The sequence below is a fragment of the Epinephelus lanceolatus genome, chromosome 4, assembly GCF_041903045.1.
Source record: "Epinephelus lanceolatus isolate andai-2023 chromosome 4, ASM4190304v1, whole genome shotgun sequence".
Classification (NCBI taxonomy): Eukaryota; Metazoa; Chordata; class Actinopteri; order Perciformes; family Serranidae; genus Epinephelus; species Epinephelus lanceolatus.
In genome coordinates, this window is record NC_135737.1 from 45,696,141 (window position 1) to 45,721,888 (window position 25,748).

At 42.5% G+C, this 25,748-nt stretch overlaps 1 protein-coding gene across 5 annotated transcripts in view; it reads left to right on the forward strand.

Moving 5' to 3' along the window:
- The window catches only part of LOC117259090 (chloride channel protein 2), a 226,263-nt gene extending 201,110 nt beyond the window's left edge, over positions 1-25,153 (forward strand). For all 5 annotated transcript variants that reach the window (XM_033630303.2, XM_033630304.2, XM_033630307.2 and 2 more), the window contains 4 exons: positions 7,974-8,012; positions 12,129-12,233; positions 18,610-18,696; positions 24,817-25,153. In XM_033630303.2, the coding sequence (XP_033486194.2) occupies positions 7,974-8,012; positions 12,129-12,233; positions 18,610-18,696; positions 24,817-25,011 (426 nt within the window). In that variant the 3' untranslated portion in view covers positions 25,012-25,153. The remainder of the gene's footprint in view (positions 1-7,973; positions 8,013-12,128; positions 12,234-18,609; positions 18,697-24,816) is intronic.
- Positions 25,154-25,748: the final 595 nt, after the last annotated feature.

Sequence of the window (25,748 nt, forward strand, 5' to 3'; positions counted from 1 at the left end):
CATGACCTCATTCTTTCGGTCACTACCCAGAGCTCATAACCATAGGTGAGGGTTAGGACGTAGATGGACCAGTAAATTGAAAGCTTTGTCTTCTGGCTCAGCTCCGTCTTCACCACCATGATCTGGCACAGCACCAACATCACTGCAGACCCAGTAGCAAACTGCAAATACTGCTGGGGAAATTTGGACTGTTGACACTTCTCATATAAAGCAGGTCTAGACCATACTCTTCAAATTTACAAGGACCCAACAATTCAAACAAAGTCAGACCAAGAGCAAGCACTCCTCATGTTTCTCTTCTTCCTCCTGGCAAAGAAAAACTTCCCTTTAAACCTCAAGCAGAACCAAGACTCTATGGAGGGCGGCCATTTGCCTCTGATACAGTTAAAATTCTAGCTATAGCCATGGTTGTATTCAGTACTGTCTAGATGCAGAGAAATTATCTTCCAGGTAAAAACAGTACGGTCATCTGATTTGTTTCACTTTGGTATTTATTGAGAGTATCTTGTACTGAGGCTGAGTTTAAACACTTAGAAATGCTCATATACTGTGTTGGTGATACAGATAACTGCATCAGGCTTTATTGCAGCCACACACACATTCATTCATTCATGCACCACTCACACCTTCATACCCTGATCAAACCTGTTTTTAATAAGAAAGAGACAGCAGCTACAGGAAATATTTTAGATTACACACATGGGGAACAGATCTGTCTCCATAAACAGTCGGCATGAAAGCTGCAGTTATAAGTTTATAAGGTTTTATTCCAGCACTTTTATCCCCTGCATACACTGGAAGTTTTTATTATGATGAAGATCAGCCTCAGTGGAAACCTTTTATTTCCTGGGACGAAACGGAAATCTGTGGCTCGATGGCCTAACTATACATTCTTATAGTGTGTGGCATTAATTTGTGGACACCAGTCAAGTTTGTAATGGCCCTCATCTGCCACTGTGGGTTGTAATTTAATAAAGTAGTGATTCGTTAAGTGTACCCACGAGGAGCATACTGTATGGTCAGCGCTGAGACAGATGGTACATTAGTAGCGCAGTGAATTTTGGGATGTGTTAAGTGGGCCTAGAAGCATGGTAGTCATTATTGCCTTGCAGTGAGCTAATTAGTAATGAACCCTTGGAGCAGTTGGTGTGTGTGCATTTACAGTGCGCTCAGCCTGTGGGCTTGTTCCCCCCCCTCTGTCATCAGGAGTTACTATTACCATTCAGCAGTGTATAAGTGCACATGGCTGAGTGTGACACCGATCACAGGGACGCTCTGAACCCACCGAGGCTCTGTAGGCCTGAGCAAGAATATGGACAAACAAATGTCTCAGTTTTTTCTCCCGAGACTTGTGAGCAACACCCCCGCGGCGGAGGAGAGATCAAGTTATTACTCTGCCCCTCCCTTTCTTTCAGCTCGCAGTTCTTCACTCATTCTTTGTTTCTGGTTGTGGTTTAATCTCCGCAGCTCTGCTTCACGCTCTTCGTCCATCTTTACGACTTTTTCAAAGCCCTCCTCCCTTTTTCTGTATCTCTGTCATCTGTCCGCCTCCTCCCCCCACCACCACCACCACCTCCACTCCACCACCCTCTCCTTCCATCTAGGCTGTGAAATATTGATGCAGGGTAAATGACATCAGTAGTCTGTTGCAGAGAAATGATGCCACCCAGCCTCTCGGTCTCTCCTGGCTGTTTTTCTCATTATTTTTCCTCCACTCTTGCGTCTTCGTAATGCCTCCATGCTTTATTTATGATGGTTTGTGGGCTTGTTTTTTTGGCATCTTGCCTCTCGCTCTTTGTTTCTTTGAGTTTCTTGATTTTTCTTTTGTTTCTTAAGATTTCTGAGGATTTTGCATATTTCTTTCTTACATGGGAACATACATGATGCAAGACAGAGAAGACAAGTTGCATTTAGTGTTGGTAGAGGAAAATATATCCCCTGAATAATGGTGTGTGTGTGTGTAATGAGCTTCCCTACCTAAATTCAATTCTGAGTAGCTGTTTGGTTGTTCACACTCCACTGCATCAGTATCACCTACTGTGGAGAGCAGGAGAACAGGGCCCAGGGACAAACTCGAGAGAAAAAACTGGTCACAACCTTTTGTGTGTGTGTGTGTGTGTGTGTGTGTGTGTGTGTGTGTGGAATAGATATGCACATTATCAGTCGTCCACCTTTGACAACAATCAAAGAAAATGATAGAGTAGTTTAGTAAGCAAGCAGCAGATCTTAGAGCCAGCTACAGCTTTGTCGCCTGCTTTCTGTAAAGAATATAAACATGGACATGCAAAGCAAAGAATAAATGACTTTAGAGGACTGATTTAATCTCGTCAATCTTTGATCAACTGCTGTGACGTGCTCAGCCAGCATTATTAAGAAAAATAGCTGCAGAATTTCACAGTTATCAGCGATGCAGGGAGATAATGAGCTAAGTCACTTTGACATCTGGAGCCTCGTCTGCCGAGCCCGATTCCACACATTAATGTGTTGTTGGCAACCAGCTGCACAAATTGTAGGTACTTTATGTTATAAATGGCTGATGTGCAGTTCAGAGGGATGTGCATTGTCTTTCTTTCCATTGTTCAGAACAACCGGGTCTCAATCCGAAGTAGTTGAATACTGGTGCTTGGTCAATGACTGCCGGTGTGGGATACAGATGACAAAAGCTGTCCTTTCACATCAGTATGATACGTGGCCTGTTGCCATTATTGTTTAATGTCCCGGTGGTGTCAGGGGAAAACACAGCGTGAAAACAACGAAAGTTAAGAGGGCAGAAGTCTGACTAGGGTGGACGGGAGGGTTGGTGGATTGACCCAACAACCACTGACTTTCACCTGCAAGGCCAGCGTTCACTTTCCATTTGAATGTTAAGTCAAACCCTTTTCTTTTTTCTTTTTCAATGACCAAATGTCGATATTTCATGAGGTCGGGCACATCATATGGACAAACAATGGAGGAGAAAACGGTTGTGCTCAGTAGCTCGGCAGGACCAACGGACTCCCTGTAGTTAGTATTCATTTTTGTTATGCTAGGCCCGACGAGAGACAGCAGGTTGTCATCCCGAGTCATCCTAAAATATGCCTGGAAACTAGGGATGTCAACTGACCAACTTCTGCCTCGCTATCTGAGCAATGTTTGGACTTCTTCATACTTCAGTGCGCCTGTAGTTTTCCACCACAAGAGTGGATCCTGGTCGTCTCGTAGTGGTGTCTCATTCTAGTAACGTTTCATCTCTTCTTCAAAAAGGGTAGGCAGGGAGGCAGCAGGTGCACCACTCTCTCTGTATGTCTCCCCGAACAGGTCACGCATCGCGGACAGCGCAGTGGGTGGTGTTGGCGCAGCGGGCTCCTCTGTTGGCGCCTCTCCCTCCTTCTCTGCGTCCCTCTCTGGCCCGGCTTGTGCGCAAGTCATCTCCGCCCGAACAGGATTCGCCATGATATACAACATTATTAATAGTATTAATTAATTATTAATGATATTCAAATTATCAAATTTAGGTTCGAAGTTATAAAAAAATATACATTCGAATATATTTCGATCTTCGAATTTTTTTTGACAACCCTACTGGAAACAGACATCATGGAGGTGAAGCTTCTGGACCAACTGGTGTTTCTCCCCACGATCCACCCTCTTTTTTAGGGTCTGATGTACCCACACAGATCTCAGGTTCCCCTCAGCCCAACATACTATTTGCCGACTGCCTCCCACCCTCAACCACAGCTACAGCAAGTACCCTCTGCCTATGATGGGTTTCAACAATCAGCTAATGGAGTAACAGAAAATCAAGTGTGGTGATGAAATCTTTTTTTTTTTCGAGAACCATATAACAAGGAAGAGGTTATTTGACACAGGGCGTTAGTTATTAAAACCATTAGAGTCAGGTGTTAGCACTGTCAGAATAGGTTCAGTAAAAAAGAAGTTGTAAGTTGGTGAACAAACACTGACTCCATTAAAATCGTCCTTCAGGTATCTGATAGGAAGAATATTCAGGGGACAGGATGAAGTTTTCATTTCCTGAATCATTTCAGACAACACAGGAGAGATACACGGGAGAGAGGGTGAACTTATCAGGAGAAGATGAGTGTGACGTACAGGCTGTAATTTGTTTTGTGAATTGATTTGTTGCTGGATATCAGATTCCTTTAGGGTGAAGAATTCGTCGCAGGTTTCAAAGCATCAGTGCAAGGACTCACAATATTAACAGGAACTCTGGGCAGTTTTCACATGCCAATGATCCTGGGTGTGTTTTCCAAACAATGAGGGTCATCACTGCCACAGTGCGAGGGATCATTAATATAAACTACCCACCATTTCACAACTTTGCCCAAAGCTGCTAAGACTGTGTCACAACACGGCATCAGTATTGCTGGCACCACTGTAATTTGCACAAAGTCATTAATGATGTTATTTCACAACTGTGTTAAAGTCTCTACAATCTAATCAGATACAAGGATAAAGCAATAATAGAATTTGAAAGCAATAAGCAAACTAAGCATCAGCAGCAAGGAAATCAGCACTTAATTGCCTGCACATGAGTGATAAGTAATTATTGTTGCAGTATTTTTCTATTGCAGCATTTAGAGTGGTGCAGGCAGTAGTTAGAGAAACACCAGACATCACTGAGCACAAGCACGAGAGATGAACTTGATAGCAGCTTTTGTCATCACTGTACCGATTGAAATAGCTATTCAGAGTGGAGAGTCCTGATGATAGTGGTGTCAGAATAGAGTCCACGCATATCTGCACAGGCTGCATCCAGCAGACACCACAGGCCTTTTGGCTGCGCCGGGTCAAGCCATGCCGTGCCGATTTATGTTTCTATTGTCAGTTAAGAAGCAGTATGCCATGTCGAGATGTGCCAGAGATGGACCTTCTCCGGAGTAGGTCCAAAAGTTCATCCGCCTGTCGCTAAGATGGTAGCGGTGACGTCTCGCAGACCACAGCCAACCCTCAATGACCCCCGTTCTCTCCCCAAACAAGCCGTGTGTTGCAAGACTCTCCTCCCCTCTGTCTGCAGGAGACCAGAGAGAAAGTCTGTAGCTTCTAACTGAATCTCTGTGGTTTGGAGTTTAGCTTCTCTCCTGTCTCCTGTTTGTGCTTAAGATATCAGCTTTATTTTACTGTTTTATGTTCACTATCAACCAGATTAGAAGTTGTGTGATGTTGCTGCTTCACAATAAAGGTCTTTACAAAGCAAAATAACTTTTATTGTGAAGAATCCACAGGAAATGAAATGTGTTTATCGCTGAATTAGCGAAGCTTTGTTAGCGGCTTTTCTTCAATAAAGACAAGTCTAATAATACAGCAGGGAGGAAGAGTGAAAGCAGAAACAGCCACAGTGAGATGGAGGATGGATTCTATTGACTTTTCACTTCATAGACTAGCACCAAACTGTGTACATTTAGATATGCTAACAGCATTGGCGATGAGCTGGCTTTTAGCTATGTCAAAAACCGTTGGATGTATATCCATTAAATTTTGATCTCCTGACCTGATGATCGTGTTTGTCCAATACTTTATGACTAAATACATGCTAAAATAATAGCATTCCCACTAGCCTTAACTGTACTTTGTCCAGAGACGTCCCTCTCCCGAGCAACATCTTCCAACCTCTCCTTGGGTATCCTGAGGTGTTCCCAGGCCAGACGAGAGCCTGCGAACACCTCAGGAGCCTGAGGCCTCCTACCAATTCGATGTGCTTGGAAAACTGTACTTTGTGTGAACGTTATAGCTGCAAAACATTGCAAGCATCATCATTGTAAGGATGTTAACAGTTAGTTCAAATCACCAATGTGCTTTAATCCAGCTTCACAGATCCACTGGCATGGCTTGTCTGCTTTTAAATTTAGTTACCAAAGAAATACTCCCAAAAACAAACTGTCCACAAAGAGGCCTGTGGATTATCCTGAGTAACCAGGACATTGCTTTTCATTTGGTCTTTCAAATGCTTTTTTAAAATGCTTTAGGCAGCACAGATAAAATTCAATACAGCAAAGATGATGGATCCTGTGCAGAGTTGCACATGGGATTTTTTAAGAATATCGACACTAGCCTTTCAGAGTTCAGTAGTCGTTTGTTATAGTTGATGTATGAGTCCTTGTGTGCCTCAAAGCCTGGCTTCATAACACAGAGACTTTCTGAAGTGACCTTTTAAAGCAGAGGCAGATTTTGGATTGAGATTAGAAGACAAAGATGATAAGCCTTCCCTTCAGCAAAACTGGAAGTGTAAAGAAAGCCTCACCACCACCTCTTCTATCTGCTGTGGACTGAAGAAAGTTTCCTGAAGGGGAGGCTGTCTTTTATCCAGAATTTCCACAATCAAAAAACTCTTAGTCGTATGCTTTAGCTGAATACATAATCCCACAGCATGTGTGTGTGCGTGTGATACAGAAGTCCTTGGTGGTAGATTTTGTGTATCCCCTGCTGACCTAGTCTTGGATGGTTGCCACTGATTGGCTGATCAGCTCGCTGGGTGGAAGAAAGATGGATAGCTACAGGGGAGGGAGGGAAAGGAAGAGCAACCAGCCTTTCTAATCTTTGTCTGGTCACAGAAAAACGGCGTAGCAAGCACTACAGCTTCATCGGCCTATTGTCAGCACTCTGGAGCCTCTGCACCCACACACACACACACACACACATGCTCATTCAAATCTCATTTGAATTTGCCCACACAGTTGCTCTGATTTCACTGTCAGTCACATGCAGACTCACAAAGTTTACTCTCCTGCTTCCCATACATACACACACACTTCTGCCTCACTTACGTATCCAGAAGCAGAGATTTGCCGTCTTAATAGAGCAGCTAATCTTTCTGAAAGCACCTATTTTGCATGCACAGTCCAACCTCTCCCTCTGTCTCAAGAAAAAAAGCACCTTCTTCTGCAAACACACACACGCACACATACCAGAGTGATTTAATCTCTCCATTAGTCTTTCGTTTACATTTTACCCCTGGAACACCAGTGTGTCTTGGCGACATTCAGAGTGCCCTTGTGACAAGCAGAATGATCAGTGAGACAGCAGAGATAAAGTGCTGTAGGTGTGTGTGTTTGAGTGTGTGTGTGTGTGTGTGTGTGTGTGTGTGCGCATGTTTGTTTTTGTCTCATCAACTCCAGGCACGTCTGGCCTCTGCTTGCATAATGCTACAGTAGGGCACCTCTTTCTACCCCGCGGCAACAGTTGCTAGGGTTACCGACAGGTCGGCCACCGCAGCGATGAGGATAAATGAGCTCAGGGCTCCCATCAGCCCCTGGGTCACACTCACTCTGCACACACACACACACACACACACACACATACTCTTGCATTCAATCCTGAGAAAGTAAATACCTGTACTCAAGCACATGACTAAACACTTTGAAATCGTATTTCACAGCCCGTCACACACACACACAGAGCTGCACACACACACCCTGCGGTAACATTCTCACACACTCACTTGTTTATTTCCATTTCCCAGCTCGCTACAGTGTTCTCAGCCTTCCTTAAAGCACAGGGTTGCTAGTTTGACTCCAGCTTGTCAAACAGCATCTGCAGCGTCAGCCTGTCAGTTACGAGCCGTGAGCTCCGAGCACGCCACAGATCCATCATTATAATGATCATCTGCTCTGACATCTCATACATCACATCCCCCGCACTCATTAAATGTACTGTAGTCGCTCCTTTAGTCACACATTCCATTTCTGTCCATCTGTCTCAAGGCGGCGGCGCTGTATCACACTTATGATGTGATGCATGGGTGATTATGTGTTTTCCATATGTCATCTTACCTTCTGTGCACAGTTGAAAAGTATAAATAAGTGTTTATTGTGATAACAACCGACTGGACACCATTGTTTACCTACCATTCGTTTACCATTCCTTCACTGTTTGTGTTTGTGTGTTGTACATGCTGTGTTTCTTCATTTTACTGCTGTGTTCACTGAATATCTTTGTTTCTGTACTGACTGCTCCCCTGTTATTTTTCTTGTCTACAGGACGACGTAGATGTGGAGGATGACATGACTATTAGAGAGGTAAGACACACAGCCATTCACACAACAGATATATGTATGTATATATATATATATATATATATATATACACACGCACACCAAGCAGCCAATCAGAAAACAGCTTTAAGCCAAAGAAACCAGCCCAGTGTTTGTCTGAACTGCAGCAAGTGTTGACATTGTGCAAACCCATTTTAACAACATATAAACTGTTACACAGCATTGCAAATGAAAAACAGACGCAGAAAAAACACATATACATACTAGGGGTGGGAATCTTTGGGCACCTCACGATTCAATTACGATTCAGGGGCTACGATTCGATTATAAAACAATTATTGATGCATCTTTAATTTATGTATATTGATGCACTTTTTCACAACACACATTTCTTTTTGTCTCACTGAATAAGCATTCAACACTTGCAATTTTTAAAAACAGTGCATTTGTAATAAGAAATAGTTGAATTCATTTCCATTATATTTTATTAAACATATAAATGGAAATGCGTGCAAACTGGAAAGTTACAACTTCGTTGTACGGAACCAAAGGTAACAGCAGGTATCTTAAATCACAAGATAAAATGCATAGTTAGAGTAACAAACGATTCGGTGGCGACAGACGTCCACGCATCACATGTAACTGCGTTCCTACCTGCCTTCAACAGTGAGGCCATGACTTCTGTTTTGGTTTGATGGTAGAGTGTCGGGATGGCCGTGTCGGTGAAATAGCGTCGGGATGGGATGGTGTATCTGGGCTCCAATGTATGCAGCAGTGCTCGAAATCCCTGATTTTCCACGACGGAATAAGGACGCAAATCCTTGGCAATAAATGCCACGATGGCCTTCGTAATTCGCTTCGCCTTTTCCGATGAGGGTGGCAGCTTTCTAATTGCTTCCTCGATTGTTCTCTGGTCGGTAGCGCCACTAGTAGCCGCAGCAATAACAGCCTGCTGTCTCCCTGACTCCTCCGTCAGGTGGAATCGAGTTACATGGCTTCTTTGTTGCGTTGCCAAAGTATTTTATTTTAGCACAACACAGCTTACATATAACAAGGCTCTTGTCCAGTTCTCTTCCGCCGTCAACGTTGTAGAAGCCGAAGTATTTCCACGTCTGCTTTTAAATTAGAAGGAGCTGTTCGGATCTCACGGCGAGGTGGGTGGCGGTCAGCCATGTTTGTTTTCCTCTGTGCGCATGTTGGCGTGTCCGCTCCAAGTGCGCATCCCAAAGTGTCCCGGAGATGACGCGTACCGCACTTCTTAGTTCCGCATTGTTTAGAACCTTCTGTATTACTCTAATTAACAGATTTAAATAATCGAAATTTGGACGTTTGTGAATCAATTCAGATTCGTCCACATCCGAATCGTGATGCATCTAAGAATCGGAAATTTCCCCCACCCCTAATACATACGCACAGGTACACACACATACAGATACTTACATACATACAGAAACTTTAAAGGAACAGGCAGATGCACGAGATAAAATCCCAATCCTATTTCAGTCAGGACCACTTTAGTCAAAGAAAACTTTTTTCCATTTGCAGTATTATATTTGGTGGTGTGGCTCTGTTCTGGGGCCTCTCTGCCTTTCCTAGATCTACACAGAAAGCCTAAGGCGGAGAGAGTATCTGCTTTTCCACTTGCGTATGAGGAAAGCTGGGGCAGAGAGAGCACACCTCTCTGCCCTTCCATGTGCCTACATGGAAAACCTAAGTCAGGGAGAGCAGCATCAGAGACCCACCAGGAACAGAACAGAGCAGCATCAGTGACAAACGATGAGTCAGACACAGCATGAAAAGGAGGAGCTGGGGTGGAGGCAGGTTGCACAGCAGCTTGCAGAGGAAGCAGCAACAGTAGGCAGGCCAGAGCAGTTTAAATAGGGCACCCTGAATGAGATTTGCCAATTGGTTGCATAGAAAGGAATCATGTGATCTATCAGCTGACTCCCTTCCATCAATCAGCTGATCCATCAGTTCATCTAAATAAATCTAACAGTGATTTAAAGATTGAACTCAAATAAGTGAACAAATTAAGACACAGCCAGAATGAGTGTGTTCAGGATGCAGGAGAAAGTCTGCACCTGTCGCAAGTGGAGTCAACATCTGACTTTTGAGAACTGAAGTCGATGCAGCACCTTAAATTGAATGAGGCCATGCTGCGCACAGACTGAGGCCATGTGGTCCCCCTCGAGGGCTCTTCCGCACTGCTCCAACATCATAGCCACATAGACCTCAGACATTCAAGTGATGAAGAAAGAAAGAAATTAAAGATATAGCACCCCTTTTGGAGAACTCAAAAGAAAACAGGGATAACATGGGTTTCTTAAAGCAAGTTGGGAAAAGAGGGTGCATTAGTGTTAATATAACTACGAACTACGAGTCTGAAGAAAAGAGACCGAGGTAAATTAAATTGTGCAAAATCTTGTTTTTGAATTTATGTATTTGTATGATTATTTATTCATATTATCATTAAGTTATTTTTTATTTAAAGTCCTCATGTCCTATACAAGTACAGTAGCGTGGAGTACCTGCTTTAGTTAAAGGGTTTAGTTCTTCGAAGTCTCTGCTTTCATTGGGAGTACGACTCAGCTCAGCCTGTGAAAACAGTTGTTTATTGTCTCTTGTGGTGCTGGAGAGACATGAAGTCTGAGAAAATAACCCTAATGATGTCAAAGTGATGTCATCAAAGTTAGCTCAGCATGGGCTCAGAGACTGTGAATTTATAAAAGAAAGCCTGCTGTACAAACTGGGTTTCAGAAATGTGGGTGTTTACCAGCCGGGAGAGTCTAACAGAGAACATTATTGAGTTTAGTTGAGGGAAGTGTAGGAACCAGTGTTTGAATAAAGCTTGATCAATGCTGGAGACTAAACGTCGGGATATTTCAGCCCCTGCTCGTAAAGTTTCATTTTGCAAACTGTCTCCTGTGAGCCCCTTGGTTTTATCAACATGCAATGCTAAATTACCAGAAATTATCATTTTTATTGATTTAACACCAATGCACAGCAGAAGTTATCTAATGTCACTTTTCATATAGAGAAGGTCAAAACCACGCTCTTTAATTTGTAGAGACTCAACCCTCACAAGCAAGCAAGGCAAAGCTGTGGAGGAAAAATTGAGCAGAACCAGGCTCTGAGTGGGCAGCTGTCTGCCTCTACTGGTTTCAAAATGCGGCTCAAGCCAATTCAGATTAGAAAATGTTAGAAAACCACCCAGTGCAACAGTGTGGTTCACTGAAGTTCACTGTCTTTAATAGTTTTTTGTTTTAACAATTGAATAGAGGAATAAGTTTCATCAGGCTTTGGATACACACACAGTGCTTACTAAAGGGATACATCTATCGTTGGTTTCGGTTGACAATAACAAAAACGTAGATTATGATCAGTCTTATCCTTTATATCAGCTGTCAAATACACTGGATTCTTAGTATGCGCATCAGTCTTCAAAAACCTATATTTGCTTAACTTGGATCTAAGCTTGCAGTTGATGACATCACATCAAGACAGACCCGGCTTTTCAGATTCCTCAATATCCCCAGACGGGCCGATTACCCTGGAGTCTTATATTTTTGGATATGACATCATTCATAATTCATCCATCAACAGCACCTCTCATTTCCTCTCTGTCAGCCGCACATTCCTCACACTTTCTCCCTCCATCTCCTCTTTTTTCTCTCGGTGTCACTCATCGTTCACCTCTCATACGTCTGCCATGTCATCGCTTCTCGCTACGTCTCCCTTCCTTGTCCGCCATTCACCTTCCTCACCCACCACCGTGGTAGGCCTCGTATGATTTATAGAGTCATTCAGTGCAGTGCCCGGTCCATTGATTGTCTATCAGAGGGAGGTGATTTGTCAGGAGGTGGTGTGGGGTTATTTGATGCCTTTGCCTTCTGATTAGTGACTGACACCAGATATAAAGACGTCAGCTGTTAACAGAATATATTACGCCGTCACTCCACGTTCAATTGTCAGACAGTCAAAGAAATAAAAGTTTTGGAACAACGAAGCCAGGCTATAAGATTCAGGGGTCAATATTTTATTAAAGATTAAAGTCATGTCAGTGTCATCTACACTCCTACTATTCCTCAGTGATGTTTATCTCTCATCCCCAAACTCCCTCCTCCTCTGTGTGTTTTGCAGATTGCAGAGTGGGAGGAGAAGCAGCTTGATGAGCAGGTCAATTTCAACAACTGCAAGATCGACCCCGCCCCGTTCCAGCTGGTGGAGCGCACCTCGCTGCATAAGGTCTGATTGTAAATGCAGCTGTTGTTCAACCTCTGTGTGTGTGTCTCTCATACTGGAGCACAAATCCTTGCTGCTATGTGTGTCTTTACTACTGTGTTTCAGTTTATCCACAGTTATGAAAAAATAATAAGGACCTCTGAATTCAGAGTGATTCCTGATGCACAACAGTTGCTTCAATTATGGAAACAGACAAAGCATGCATCAATATTTATTATTTGATTTTAGGAGACAGAAGTTTGTTTGTATGGTACCTCTCAACAACAAGAGAATTCAAAGTGCTTTATATGAGTTATAAAAGGCATTAAGACAAAAATTCAAAGAATTCACAAGCTGAAAAAAAACATATACAGGATCTGGAAAATAGTGACATAAAATAGTAGATAAAATAGGGTAAAACTCAATGAAACAGGAGATGAAAATTATAATTGCAGGGCAGGATATGCGTGAGTACTCCCAAATTTAATTTGTAAGGAAGCACTGGTTAACAGAAACATTTCGAAGCCCTGATTTAAAAGAACTGACAGTTGAAGTAAAACCTCCAGTTTTTGGGAGTTGTGCTTTTTGCTCATTGCTGCACAGGAAGTCCATGTATAGATCTAAGAACTGGAGGGTTATGTTCCACTTTTTTGGACTTGTTGAGAACTGTAGATCCTGTGTTTTACATCTGCTGCAGCTGTCTGACTTTCCAGAGAGACCTGTCAAGACACTGTTACAGTCCAAGTCCAGCCTACTTAAAACAAAAACATGGACACATTTCTAAATCCAGATTTGTTCGATGCACTTAATCTGTGATCATATAGGACTGAAATCATGTGGTGACATTGTTATATAAATCTGTGTGTCATCTGCATAAGTGTAGCATTATATATTGACATTTTCCATAGACTGAGTTGAACAGAAGAGGACCAAGAATAGAGCCCTGAGGGATTCCACATCATTTTTGACTCAGTATCTAATTACCAATTGACCAAAAGTAGACACAGATCCTTCAAATAGAATAATGTGATTGCAATGAAAGTCAGCAGTTAAAAAATGCTCTTATACAGTAATCAAACAGCTTATTGACACACTAAGACATACAGAATGGACTGTGTTGGAGACATTGAGAGAACATGTCTAAATACACAGCTGACTTCTGGAGGTTTAACCTACACAGACATCCAGCCCTTTAAACCCAACCTCTTTTGAGGAATGTTGCACCCAATTTAAAACAAATGGACAGATGGACCTTTTCAATTATTGCAGACAGGGAGACACCATATTTTTAAGGTATCAGTTCAGTTGTAAACTCTGTCATGATTTGTTCTCAAATTATGTTTACATCAGGACATTTTCTTTAAATATTGGTGTAATCCATCAATACTACTACTACATATTCATTATTAATACTCCCAACAGCCTATTAAAGTTGATGGTGGTTGACACATCCCCAGTTTGGAGAAGAGGACAGGAGTACCTCAACATACTGCTGTTGTTGGGGTCACCAACATATTTTAGCCACCAAAAAAGGGTCCGTCAGTTTAAGTGTATGCTATATTTAGAATAGTTTCACCGCTTTACCTTAAGCCCAGTTCAGACCAAAGATTTGAAATGAGACAAGTTGAAACAGGCAACTACTTCTGCAAAGTTCTGCAACTTTCCAATAACCTGCTGGTTCACACCAAGTCACTACAATGAGACGGTTTATCATCTCTAGTCAACAACTTTCTGTGCTTCTGTTCTGATTTGCATCTTTTCAGACTTATTTTGTGTCTGAATATAATTTGTAGCTTCTTAAAATCTGAATAAGGATAGTGATAGTGAGATAGCAGACTTCACTACAAGCTGATTGGCTGTTGACACAGGTGAAGTGCTTTAAAACCAGCCACTGGCGATTTGACCAGCTGAATGTCAGGTGACACCATCAGCTGACTTGAGTCAAGCTCATCCCGCTCAGTTCACACTGCTGCAACTTTTCTCTGCAACATTCTAAAACGGTTTCGTCTCGATGTGAATCTTTGGTCTGAACTGAGCTTTAGGTTTTAATGTATTGTCTGTGTCATCATAAATGAATATTGCCTATCACATTAGGAGCAAAAAAATAATAATATTGAAGATTTTAATTTTGGATCACCGCCAAAAACAATCCACAGATTCCATTTGGGCCTGTGTATTACTAACATCTTCATGTCTGAAGGTTTTCTATAACACTAAAGACATTATGTTATGTACAGTCAGTGTTGGTATGAGGCCATCTCAACACAAACAGACTTGGAAATTAAACTGCCACCAGTTTCAATGCTCCGGATACTCTCCGTGCTCCTGTGGTGTGTAGTGACATTGAGGGAGCATGTAAACAACCCAAAAGAACACACACACACACACACACACACTCAAGCCAATTCTTCCCCCACTGTGTGAAGGAGAGAGTGAAAGTGCAGTATAAAGAAAGGAGCTTCAGCTCTTTAGAGCTCGTGTTGATTTAGTTTTCCACTGCGGCACCCTGAAAGAGACTCTGTTTCCAGCACACACACATACCCATGTTGAAACCCTGACTTCCTACCTAAGCATACACGCACAAACACACACATACAGGCTTTTTCTGGCTTGCCAGCGGCTGTGGCAGTGCCTAATGTCCCCCATTCATAATGCTACCCTCTCTCTCTCGTCCTGCGGGCTCTGTGTGAATACTCTTTAAACATTTAAGAGAGGGATCCTGCATCAATCCATCTCGCTCCCTTCCCTCCACTGCACACTGCCAAAAGCCAATACCACGCACAATCTCCTTCAGCATATTAAACATTGCCTGCCGCCACTACCGCTGCTGTACGCAGGCATGTGTGTGTGTGTGTGTGTGTGTGTGTGTGTGTGTGTGTCAGTGGAGTTATACTTTCTACATCTTGCCTTGCTCTCTTGCTCAGCCTCTCTGGATCTGGCTACTATTTATCTCATGCTGTTTACTGTTATTGTTGTTTTGTGTTAGTGTGCAGGCCCTTTTGTAATGGACAAATGTGTTCCTTGGGTGATTTTCATGACAATATGTCTCTGCAGTCAGTGTGGTCTGGGTTTTTGGCCAGCGGCCGCTGTCGGTCTGTTTGAGGTAGTGGCTAACAGGATTCAAAACAACCCACACTTCCATCATTCCGTACATTGTCAAAAAAAAGGAACTCATGAAGCTATTCCATATATTATTGACAAACTAAATATCATAGTTAAAACAATTTACGAACAACTTTCTCTCTTTATGAGCTCGACATCGAAGAACTAGTGGTGACTAATTGCGTCCCTTTACAGCGCCTGTATATTGGCCCGAAAATTGCACTTGAACCCACCAACACATTCTTACTGTGACCTTGTCACATATCAACATTTGGTCATGGGCTTTCCACGTCGAGACATGATGTGCAAGGTACCCTGGGTGTGTTAGTTGTTGATGTATTGAGACGCCGTGTCAACTTCTGCCTGTAACGTGCTTTGTCTGTTTTCCTTCAACAACATGCACATGGTTATGTTTTGCCAATACATGCATGTGGTTGGGTTGCCCATTCAACATGCTGAACCGGCTGACTAGCCTGACTAGCACCAACGGTGCAGGACATACCAGAAAAACTAGGGTGATAGACACCTACCTACAGCCCAGCATTGACCAGCGTTTATGTCTCTAAAAAAAGTTGATTTGTGGATTTTCAGAGTGACAGCAACATTTCTTCAGGAAAACACATTGCTGTTGACTTTGTTTTCAAAAAAAAGTTTGATATTTTGGGAAATACCCTTGTTCTCTTCCTTGCCGAAAGTTAAAGGAAAGTAATATTTCCTGAATTCTTCTTATTTGGTGCTGCTCTTAAAGTGTGCAATGAGATTAAATATCTCGGCCAATATATTAACCCTTTTTAGATAGGAGTTGTGCAAATTTGCAGGAAAGCCCAATCAGTCTTTTTTCAGCATTGGCAGTATAAAAACAAAATCGGGGAGTGCAGCAAAATGACGCCTACCTACTTTTGTTTATACAGAATGCGCCTTTTTCGAAACGTGTAGCTCAGCATGTGACATAAACAGTGATGTGGGAGGGAAGCCGCGGCTAGTCAGGCGGCGATTCTCTTGTAAATCGGCCCATTCTTCACCGTCCCCGTCATCTGATGGTTAATGGCCTCTTCGTTTGCGAGGACAAGGAAGGCGCGCAATTCCTTGTCTCCCCAGTTGCTCATCTTTACAGTGTCTGTCAGGTTTGTGTTTCCCTCTTGTTACTAGCTGCTCGCTAATTCCTGCTATCAGCTGTTTCCTGTTTATCCACCGCCAGTGGCTCGCACGTGCGGCATCATCAACAGCTCCTCCCACAAGTCATCAATAGCCCCTCCCGTTGCGGAAGGGCGCCTCAGTCTGTTTAAACTAAAAGGGTTCCGCCAATATGTCTACCCTACGAGGTGGAAAATTGGGCACCTCAGATCAACTCGCCATTCTGCCTTTGTGTGTCTAAACGCTCGCAGCTTGCTGGCAAAACGGCCCAACATTCGCGGAAAATCTGGCAGTGTGAAAGGGCCTATAGTCAATAATTTATCTGATGATAAAGATATCCACTTGTGTTTGAGCTCTTGTTTGTTTAGTGTCTCTAATGTCTCACTCTACTGTGGTGATGATAAATTGATTGTAAGAGGCTATTTGCAGCGTCTTTAATCAGTGAATTACAGTTTGAATAGATGTGAATGGGCTGAATTGGTGGTAAACTGACTCTATCCCCAGAGAAGCTGCTGTAACCTCCTGTGGGGAACTTTTACAGATTACATTACGACTGGCCCCGGCCTTAAAACACTTAACAATCTTTGTCTTGGCACAGCGTCCGTTTGTTTGGCACAGCGGGATCCATTTCAGACGTCCCAAATGGCCATTCTGGCTAAGCAAAACTCTCATTAAACACTAAAAGGGTCTAGAACAGAAAGTCCAGTTGGCATCAGTCCCACAACCTTCCTAATCCACCACCTATCCAGTTTTTGACCTCTTGCTGTTTTTGCTTTTAGCTGCACGTAGCCACACTCCTCCACGGTAACTCTAGTCATGGAGATAAGATTAAATGAAACTTTAATGATCCTCATGGGGAAATTGAGTCATCGCATCAGCAAATACAGTACTAATAGGGCAGAGAGTATAAATAGAGTGAAACAGGGTCAGAGAAACAGGCAAGACCTACATTTCCAAATATTTAAAAGCTGAAAAACAAAGTCAAAATCTAAGAATTAGGACATTTTTGACACTAATAGCATGTAATGACAGCTTCTTTATTCACAGAACATTTTAGCACTGTGGGTTTTGTTATTAGGACTGCATAGAAAATAGTTGTTTTTTAAAAGACAAATTCCTCTGTCATGAATCACAAACACACAGCTACAATTTTATGATTATACCAATTTGACCAGTTGGCAGTCCTCTGAAGATATTAAACCCATTACACTAGTGTGGGTTATTTAAGAGAGAAAATGTTTGGATTTGTAAGTTAGCGATCTGTAACATAACTAAATTATGAAACTGACTTAAGCTCTATTATGAAAAACTGGACTTGGCATGTTTACCCATTTTATACAAACACTGTAACATCTCCAACCTGGGTTTGACCCCATTCATGGGACAGCTGAGACTCAAGTCTGCACAAACACTCACTGGCCACTTTATTAGGTACACCTGTTCAACTTTGGCTAATCAGCCCATCATGTGACAGCAACTCAGTGTATTTAGTCATGTAGACATGGTGAAGACAAGCTGCTGAAGTTCAAACGGAGCATCAAAATGATGAAGAAAGGTGTTTAAGTGACTTTGAACGTGGCATGGTTGTTGGTGCCAGACGGGCTGCTCTGAGTATTTACTGAGTTCACTGTACTCCAATGGCCTCCACAGTCACCAGATCTCAGTCCCATAGAGCACCTTTGGGATGTGCTGGAACGGGAGATTCTCATCATGGATGTGCAGCAGCTTGTTGAATCTGTGACACCAAGAATTAAGGCAGCTCTAAAGACAAAACGGGGTCCAACCCGGTACTAGGAAGGTGTACCTAATAAAGTGGCCAGTGAGTGTGGTAAAAACTGTACAAGCAGTTACTCAGCAATTGAATTGGTGGCTTTTTTTCTTTTTGAAAATAAGCAATTAGAACACTCTTGCTGCATGCTTCCGTATCACATTTCCCCAAGTGATCGTATCCCATTTAGTGGAACATTTGACTAGTTGAATGAATCCATTGTGAATGAACTTGTCAGTGTTGGATAATTGAAGTCAGTGGTGCATTTCCTTAACTGCTCTCCATTTTCTATTTAAAGCAGGAACCCAGCACAGTGTTGTCTCCAGTTCGTACTGTTTCTGTTTTTTTTTAGTGTTTCATTTATTGTTCCCAACCACCTCTTGTGTTTTCCTGCAGACCCACACCATCTTCTCCCTGCTGGGCCTCGACCACGCCTACGTCACCAGTATCGGGCGTCTCATTGGGGTGGTTTCCCTGAAAGAGGTAAGAATCTTTTCACAGGTCATTTTGGGGGGTTTGACTTTTTATGTCTCTGCACCGGCGACAGCTGTGGCCGGAGGTGTTTTGTTTTTGGGTTGTCCCATTTTCATGTATGTAATGTCAACAGTGCCATGAAAGAACGTCTTTAAATTTGGCACAAATGTCCACTTGGAACGATAAACTGATTAGATTTTGGTGGTCAAAGGTCACTTTGGCAGCAACTTAACACTCTGTGGCTCGTCTCTCACTGGCCATTTTTGCAGAGCTCCACAAGATGCCCAAGAAAACTCCTGCGCCTTTATGGACAAATTCTTCACCACAGTTTCTTTGACCTTGCATCTGTCTTGCTCTTGTAGGTGGCAGTGTGCTCATTACTCTAAAAATGTCATATGTTACTCATTAGTCATAACTCTTTTCAAAAGTAATAAAATTACTTATTTCTCCCTGCCAACAGTAATTCGTTACTGTACTTGTGTTATTACTTTTCCGTCACACCCTATAAAACTTGTAGTTGCGAATGTCCCCAAAATTCAGATGTGTGCCGCTGTGTGAATGTCAGTGTCAGGGTGATCGCCGTTAAGTGTAGCTGAGGCTAGATAGCGCGTTTTTTTACCTGGGGGTCTTCAGTTGCCTGTGACCGTTTTTTTCTTAAGGCTCTGCCCAAAATTTCATCCACCACATATTCAACCACAAGCTTCATTATTTCTTTGTGACTGCAGCTGTGCATGAGTAAAATCCAGTTTTGGTTGTTTAGCCAGTGTAGAGCTACAGCGGACCTCCACAGCGAAGGAGGGCTCACCTTTAGTGGGGTCTATTTCCTGGAGCTTTACGTTGTTGCGCTGCCATTGTAGTAGGTGTTTCAGACCAGAGCTTTGAGGATGTGTTTTTCACAGTGGAAAGAGTTTTAGTACCACTACCTGCAGCCATGATGTTTTTGTCATCTTTCCTCCCAACAAAATCAAAGTAAAGGGAATATTTCCAGCTGCTAAGGTAAAAAGCGTTTCCATTTGTGACGTGCCTGTGCAGTGCGACAATTACGAAAATGAGTCCACTAATGTGAATGTTGTATTTGAAGTCAGTAGTGATGTGATAACAAAAGTAACGTTATAACGAGCTGTTTGGTTTTGGGGTAACTGTGATGTTTTTACTGAAATTCTATTAGTAATTATTTACGCTCCTCGTCAATGTAAAAAAGGGTTATTATTATGTGCTTAACACTGGAGGTGGTCAGTCTAGTTTGGTGTATTCTGCAGCAATTTTCGTAATTGTCGTGCAGATTTTATCACAGAATTCAGTGTTAAATGATTTCATAGCACTGGCATCAAAACTCATGATCCACTTTTTGTTTTTTCTTTCATTTTGTGTTGTTGTGTTTTTTAATCTAATGAAAATAGTCGTGACTGTCATCATTTACACAGGCAGCATATTCACTGCTTTCATAATTGTAAAATCACTGTCAATATCATCAGGAGTGTTGTCACCATGCTGCGCGCACACACACACAAACAGGCATTTTGGTCAACATTAAGAATTCCTCCTCCCTCTGCCTGTTATGTACTGTGACAGACAAAAGGCTGCTTAATATTGCTGTCTCTATCCATTGTTTATCTGTCTGTTCTCTGCCCCCCCCCCCCCATCTCCTGCCTCACAAACAACTGAAAACCCCTCGCTCTTTGTGAATTGGCCAGGAAGCGGTGAGAGGATTGTTGCTAAGTGCAGTGCTGCTTGCCTGTCCCTGACATTTAGGCTTTTTTGTTCTGCGTTCCACCAGCAGACAAAAACCCAGCCAAAGCAGATAAAGCCCAGCCTCTCCCAGTCTGCCTGTCTGTCACACCGACACGCTGTTACCTCACAGCCTCGCTGGTCCACATGGAAGAGAGGAATCTGAGGGATGTTTGTGTGCGTGATTATAGTGCATTATTTACACCCTACAGCGTGTGGACACTACACTATTCTTTCACTGCTGCTTCAGGATCTGTAGCATCCAGATTCTTCACCCTATCAGCCAAATGACAAACTTGGACCTGCCAAACAGGAAAGTCAATGATACGCTCTCACATAGAGGAGAAAAAAAAAGATGGGATGAAAGAGACTTGACAGCTCCAATGTGTTTAGGAGAATAGATTATGTTTTTAACTTTAAAATGTATGGACCACTTTTTATTAGAGGCTGTATAAACCCAATGTGTTCTAAAGAGTAAAAACACAGGGTAGTTATGCATTCCTCTCTCAAAAAACGAAATGTAAATCAGTTCAGTCAGGACCACTTTAGTCAAAGAAAACATTATTTCCATTTGCAGTATTACATTTGGCAGTATGGCTCTGTTCTGTGGCCTCACTGACTTTCCTAGGCCTACGCAGAAAGTCTAAGGAGGAGAGAGCACACCTCTCTGCCCTTCCACACACCTATGTGGAAAGCCTCAAGGCAGAGAGAGCAAACCTCTCTGCCCTTCCATGCGCCTACATGAAAATCCTAAGGCAGAGAAAGCAAACCCACCTGAGTGTGTGAAATTTGTTCTCCGCATTTGACCCATCCCCTGAGGGAATGTAAAACAAATAAGATAAAATTTCTATAAACAGTACTTTAGCAGAGTGTTTACTGTATGTGACCGGCAGCCATCTTGAATTCATAAGTTGGGATTGATGCGGTTACTCGAGTTTCTGAGTTGGAAAGCCAATCTTAGGGTGCGTTCGAGTTTAAACTTCCGACTGGGAACTGGGAATTTCCGACCTCCGAGTACAAAACAAACACACCAAGAATCCCAGTTAAGGGTAAAACCATAGACCTTTTCATGGGTCTGCTCTTGGCCTTGGGTGGGGGTCATCTGTACCCTTTGACTAGGAATCTTTCAAGAATTGTTTTGGAATTAACAGACATAAAATAAAGCATTATCATTTTTTAGTCTGAAGGTCTTATCAAAAAAAAAAAAAAAAGAATGAATCTAGAAATAATCAAGATGGGCCATGTGTTGCTAATATATACAGTTCAACATTGTAACTTCTTTGGATGGTGCTCAAAAAATAACCAAAATGCTGTGGTTCCAAGGTTCCACCTTGTTACTGTAAACATGTATAACGCATAAACAAAAATCAAGGCTAACTTCCTGTGCTCACTTGACACTACCAAAAATGTTGCTGGTGTAATTTCATTCGACCAGACCATGACCTTTGGTAATACCTTAATTAACTGCCTCTGCTTTGCCAGTCTCAGCGACTCTGATTTCCTGTAATAAATTGTCCATTTTTATGAACATTTCTAAAAGGCAGCCTGCGGTATTATCTGTGGCAGAAGCAAGTCTAGCCCTGTAGAGTGGACCGTCTTTGATTTACTTTCATTTCTGTCGTATGTAGGTGGCGAGGGGAGCCGCAGAGATTTAATAAATATGCAGTCATTTCCGCCTCGCTCGCCTCCTCTCATTCTATGAAATGTTTCAGCAAACAGCAGCATAAGTCAAAGTCACTCTGACCTCACTTACCCGTGCACGCTACCCTCTGACTATGATCTTCCCCTCAATTTCATTTTGGGAAAAAGGTCCCAGTGCAAAGTAGAAAATGGCTTGTGTGTGTGTGCATCAGATTGTAAACTACTGACATGATCTTTCTCTGTAGAGCGCGGTAAGTACAGTGTCGGGGTTAGCACTTCTATTTCCAGAGGGACGCCCACACCAAAACTGCATGCAGCTCAGCATAATAACCCACTGTGAATAACCCCCTGGACCAGACAGCACAATTTAGGCACAAAGAGCCTGACTTCATGTTTTTATAGAAAAAGAAATGTGACATGTCCCAACCCCAACTCTTAGCAGGTCTCGAGTGTGTATATGTAGTATACTAAACTACAATCTAGTGCTACTCAAACCAGACAGTACGCACACTAAATACAGATTCTGAGTGTACCGTTGATGCACAGTATTCTCCTACAATGCGATGCTCACAAGAAATTCAGAAGAGAAAAGGAAAAGAAATTGTGGGTGGTGTGAAACTGCTCCCAAAAGCTGTAAGAAAACAAAAAAAAAAATCAGATTCTGGCACTAATAGGAATATTAAAAGCAAATGTTCTGTCAGTGGGGTGAGGTGATTGCATTTTTTTTTACCCTTTGCAGTTTTGCTTGAGGTATTTGCAGGAAGTAAGTGTCAGTATCCTACAGCGAGACAAAATAAGACACATTGCTGTACTCGTGTCAAGAAAATGAAAAATTGTCTATTTTTTTGTAATAAAATGATAATGGAATCAGTCATCTATGAAATACCCTGTTGCTGCTGGTCGTGTTGTGTGTCCCATTTTAAGCATCAGAGTCCAGGATGTTTGAATTTTGGACAACTTTTAGTAGAAGCATTAAAAAAAGTTGTTGAGCTGGAAAGCAATGTATATAAAGCTAAAAACAGGACTGAAAGCAGCACATACACTACACTGCTGTTTAGTGAGATTGTTTTAGTGCTATACAGAAACGTATGTCATCAGATATGTTCCCATGAAAATTCTACAGATTGAGGCTTTAGGTGGTTATCCAGCGTCTTAAAAGAATGTGTAACAATGCATCATTTTTCATTTTACATCGATGGTTATATTTTTATACCGCACTGTTGAGTTTTCCCCATGGTATGTGTTGGTATGTGATTACAGCCTCATTATAGGATTTTTGTATTTTTCCTGATGGCATAAGTTTCTGTATAACAAGACTATTCTAGTAAAAGAAAAAAAAAAAAAAAAAGTGGAGTGTATGCATATGTTTTCATATCTGACACGCCCATCTAATGTGAACACATATCTTTCAAATACTGGGAAATATTCAACATCGATTGTGTCATTCAATTCAGTTCAATAGATTTTTATTTATCCCAAAGGAATTTTTTTTTGCACCAGAGAACGCTTCAAATGACAGTAATACTAATTACAGTAATCCAAATTTATCGTTTTACAACCTGTAACAACCAGAACAGCCAGTGGGTTCCCCGGATCAGGGTCAATCACTGGGCCCAGTTTTAGAACAACAGAGTATTAAATATCAAGCAAGATATTCAAATATACAAGACAAGATTTGCTTTCAAGGAGCAAAAGCAAAAAGCAGTGCCTAATAGGGTAACAACAGGAGTAAGATCAGTACAAGAGTTACTAAAAAAATGAAACAAAATGGTGGAAAAAAGCCCCATTGAATACTGATTGCATCATCTCATCCCACTGGCAATTTTTTGATTAGACACTATATGAGAAATTTTTCACATGTAAATCTTGCTACCTACCTGTGTCCTCGTGGGTCTATATGCTGAGCAGCTGGAGGCGGCTTTTTGTTTGTTTTTAATGAGAATGAATGAAGCCTTTTGCTCACTGTTTTTGCGTTGCGTTTGGTTTTGCGTTTCTGCAATCTAGTGGCCCAGCATTTTTGCTGGTACACTCTAAACTTGAAAAAAAATCTTCATGTCAAAGCAGGAAAGCGCCACACATCATCTCTGCTTTTTTCCCATTGTCCAATCAGATGATGTGAGAGGCAGGCCTTCTGTGGTGGTCATGACAACAAGTTTACAGCTGGTAAACAATTGAGGAGAAACTCTGGATACCCAGAGCTAAACGGCCCAACGATAGACAGCAGGTTGTCAAACTGCCCCTGAGTCATCCTAAAATCTGCCTGTAAACATCCACAATGGAGGAGAAGCTCCTGGACCAACTGGTGGTACTCCCCATGATCCAGCCTCTTTTTTAGGGTCTCATGTACCCACACAGATCTCTGTTTATCTGCTGACAGCCTCTCACCCTCAACCAGAGCTACAGACAGTACCCTCTGCCTCAACATGGCAGCAACTAGCCACTTATTAATGTGAAATAAAACAAATAAATAAACGGTGGATTGATTGCACAGGAAGGTTAGGGTGATAAGGTGACTGAGTGGTTGCCTTCTAACAATAAAAAACCACAGCAAGCATTTTTTACTGGTGGCATTCAGTTAAAGAAAAAAAAAAAGCTAGTGCGGTGTGCCTGACGTTTTACAACCTCCAAAACACTGCCTGTGTGATTGAAGCCTAAGGTATAAAAATCACACGCAGCTACAGTGGGGTGTTACCTGTATGCATGCCCAGACTTGTCCTCTTTGCTCTCTCCACTATAACTGTTTTGTGTTTCTCCATCCAGCTTCGCAAGGCCATCGAGGGCTCTGTGACAGTGAAGGGTGTGAAGGTGCGTCCTCCTCTGGCCAGTTTCCGGGACAGCGGCACCAGCAGCAGCGAGAACGAAGCCACCGAGCTCCACAAGCTGTGGGATCGCCACAAGAGCATGTCGCTGCCCCGCGAACACACCCCCTCCGAGTCCGACGAGAAATCCCAGTGAGGGAAAGTAGAGGAGGAGGAGGAGCAAGAAGAGCAGGTGGAGGAAGAGGAGGAGGAGGCATAGAGGTCTTTAATCTCCCAAAGCCACAAACATGCAAAAATCCTCAGGGCTTCGGATCAATATTTAATTCTGGAAAGAGTCCTACTGCTAGCCTCTTCGCAACTCCTCATTTCTCTCCTCATCTACTCCTCTTTCTCTCCACCATCCACTTTGCTTCACGGACCCACCAGTGTGCTCTCCAGGAGTCCTGCACTGACCAAGCCAGACACTCCACGGGGGAGAGGAACACAACTCAACCTGTGCCCTGCTCTCCATTAACCCTTGGGAACCCACAGCAGAGTGAATGTGGATTTTGCAGGGGGGACTGGGAATGGGTTGAAATCTTTAAAAAGGGATTTTTTTTTAGCAGACTTTGTTGTTGGTTCTGTATCTTTAGAGTTGAGATCAAAGTTTGGACCTGCAAAAGTTATCTTCTGAACGAGTCTTCCACTTGAGTAGAGAAATTCAGCAGTGATGACAAGGAAGAGTAACGTGTGCTTGTACTGTAAGTGTGTGTGAGAAAGAGGTGAGAAATTGTGAGTGTGCATGAAGAGGGAGGGAGGTAGCAAACGACTATTTCTTATATTATTTTTTTTTATTATTGCCTTTAGAACACATTTCAGTCTTTGTTTTCCAGCTTGAATACTTTGATTTCTGACTCATCAGGTGGTCTGGGTCTAACTGGAATTTGCCATGGC